The following is a 2,159-nucleotide window of genomic DNA, read 5'->3' on the forward strand; positions in this document are numbered from 1 at the left end:
AATCTCAGAAATGCCATATGCTAAACAAAGCTGAATATGTTTCATTACAAAAATTCTCCAGCTCTTTTCATGACAAAGATTCACAGCAGAAACAAAGAGGYTTTTTCCTTTAAGAGTAAGTAGTTCAGTGGAACTTAACACCAAATCACTTTTGAATCCAAGGAAAATTTCCAATCCATTTAAAARTATGTGAAATTCATGCTGTTGGTGCTTTGTTCCATTCCTCAAATGGGAAGTTTGTTCTTTCCCTGCTTTAGTTTCCCTTTCTGCAGTGTCCTCTTACATGACAAACTGAAACACAAAGCCAAACTGAGAACTCTGGGCTCCATGACTTTAGTATTTAACTGAAATAAATACTGCCCTCAGGCCGTCTATCAAAGGAATTGGATGCAAGAGTAACAATCAACGTTGGAGATCCTGGAAAAAGAGATCCAGRGGTATAGACTTGGCATAAAACCCAGCAAGAGCTTTCTCCATCAGAACAACAGAAATTAAAATTACGATTAATCAGATGCATTTTCTAAACCATCAGGGCAATGCCTGCAGACAACACCACCATGTTCATGGAAAATGAATTCCAGTCACAAAAAAATGAATTCCAGTCACAAAAAAAGATCAAATGCCCCCAGAATCAGGAAATGTCATAATGAAATGAATTGGTCAGTGACTCAATCTCCCAGGTTTCTGGCAATTCCTGTGTCAAATATAAGGCCTCAAACCTCAGGTAATACATTACTRGTACCAAAATATTATTGGGACAGGATTTTCAAATCTCCTTTTGGCATTGGCTGAGCTCTCAATCAGTCCCACACAAACAGAGTTATTGACTCCCACTGTCCCTGCAGTGACTCCACATGGATTGAACTGCTCTGTTGGATTCCCAGAGCTATCTCTCCAGGTTAATCACAGCTCCCATCCTTCCAGCCATCCCTCCAGCGCTCATCCACACGGGAGCAGTCAAATTCTGACTTCCCCAGCTTCCTGTTCACTTCATTGTGGAGGAGACACAGCCACTGGGAGAAGTTACTCCTGGTGCTCGTATCGGGTTGGTTTGTCCGCAATCTGCAAACAGGGAATGGGAAACAAATGTCAAAGRAGTCAAAGCTTATCTAGGATAAAAAGCAAAAAGTACTGGAATTCATCAAAGCACTGAATTTAAATTATTAAAATAAGAAAGAATATATGAAAAAAAYGAGCAGTTATTTTGTCCAGTGATGCCCGCTAAGTTAATAATTATGTTTCAAACTTTTTTTGAGTGATCAACCAGAAAAGAGGAGTTGAAACTTGTGAAAAAATAAGCTGAGAGATGCAGAAAACACTATCACAGATCTTAGAATTATTTGGATTGGAAAGGASTTTAAAGATCATCTTGTTCCWAGMCATGGGCAGGGRCACCTTCCATCAGATCAAAAACCACAGCCCATTGCAGTCTTCACAACTGAGGTTGCCAATACAGGGGATTTTTGAGGGTAGAAGAACACTTGTCTCCTGAAAACCAAACTATTCCAAGTCCCAGTCTAATTCCACRACTATTCACAAACCCAGTTTGAACCAGAAAACTCTGACATCGTCTCAGGGAAGCCCTGGAGGCAGCACAGAACTCAACCGCATGAGGACAAGTGTTTGCTTTTTGAGTAAGTGCATCTGTGATTGATGCAATAATGGAAGGAACCAGTTCAGGTAGCTACAAACCCCAARTGCAGGAAGAGCTGCTGATATGCAAAATAGCTGCTGCAGCCCAGCATTTCCACCAACCCCTCGAGCACAAAATCCTGCTAAGAGCACTCACCTTTCCCTCAGATCCTCAGAAAACCCGCTGAGGAAACTCACCTGTCCTTCAGATCCTCAAAAAAAAAACCCACTGAGGAAACTCATCTGTCCTTCAGATACTCAAAAAACTCACTGAGGCCACTCACCTCTCCCTCAGGTCCTCAGCACAGTGCTCGCAGGGGTAGAACTTGGAGAAGAGGTTGATGAAGTCCYTCATCTCCCTCTGCTGTGCCCTCGAGGGCCGGTCAGGGTAGTAGGCGGCCATGGTGTGCAAGAAGGCCCAGGTGCTGCGGCCCAGCTGCTCGCTGTCCAGGGGACAGTCTGGAGGGGGCTCCTTCTCCTCTGCGACCGCCACGTCCTGCAGCGGGACAGGGGGTGTGAGGGGACAC

At 43.9% G+C, this 2,159-nt stretch overlaps 1 protein-coding gene across 1 annotated transcript in view; it reads right to left on the reverse strand.

Moving 5' to 3' along the window:
• Nucleotides 1-594: 594 nt before the first annotated feature.
• The window catches only part of GFER (growth factor, augmenter of liver regeneration), a 2,549-nt gene continuing 984 nt past the window's right edge, over nt 595-2,159 (reverse strand). The window contains exons 2-3 of the mRNA XM_057371253.1: nt 1,917-2,128; nt 595-1,062 (exon numbers count right to left, since the gene is read on the reverse strand). Coding sequence (XP_057227236.1) covers nt 900-1,062; nt 1,917-2,128 — 375 coding nt within the window. The 3' untranslated portion in view covers nt 595-899. The remainder of the gene's footprint in view (nt 1,063-1,916; nt 2,129-2,159) is intronic.

Source organism: Malurus melanocephalus, unplaced genomic scaffold (assembly GCF_030028575.1).
Source record: "Malurus melanocephalus ecotype Western Australia unplaced genomic scaffold, MMel_1.1 scaffold_143, whole genome shotgun sequence".
In the NCBI taxonomy this organism is placed as follows: Eukaryota; Metazoa; Chordata; class Aves; order Passeriformes; family Maluridae; genus Malurus; species Malurus melanocephalus.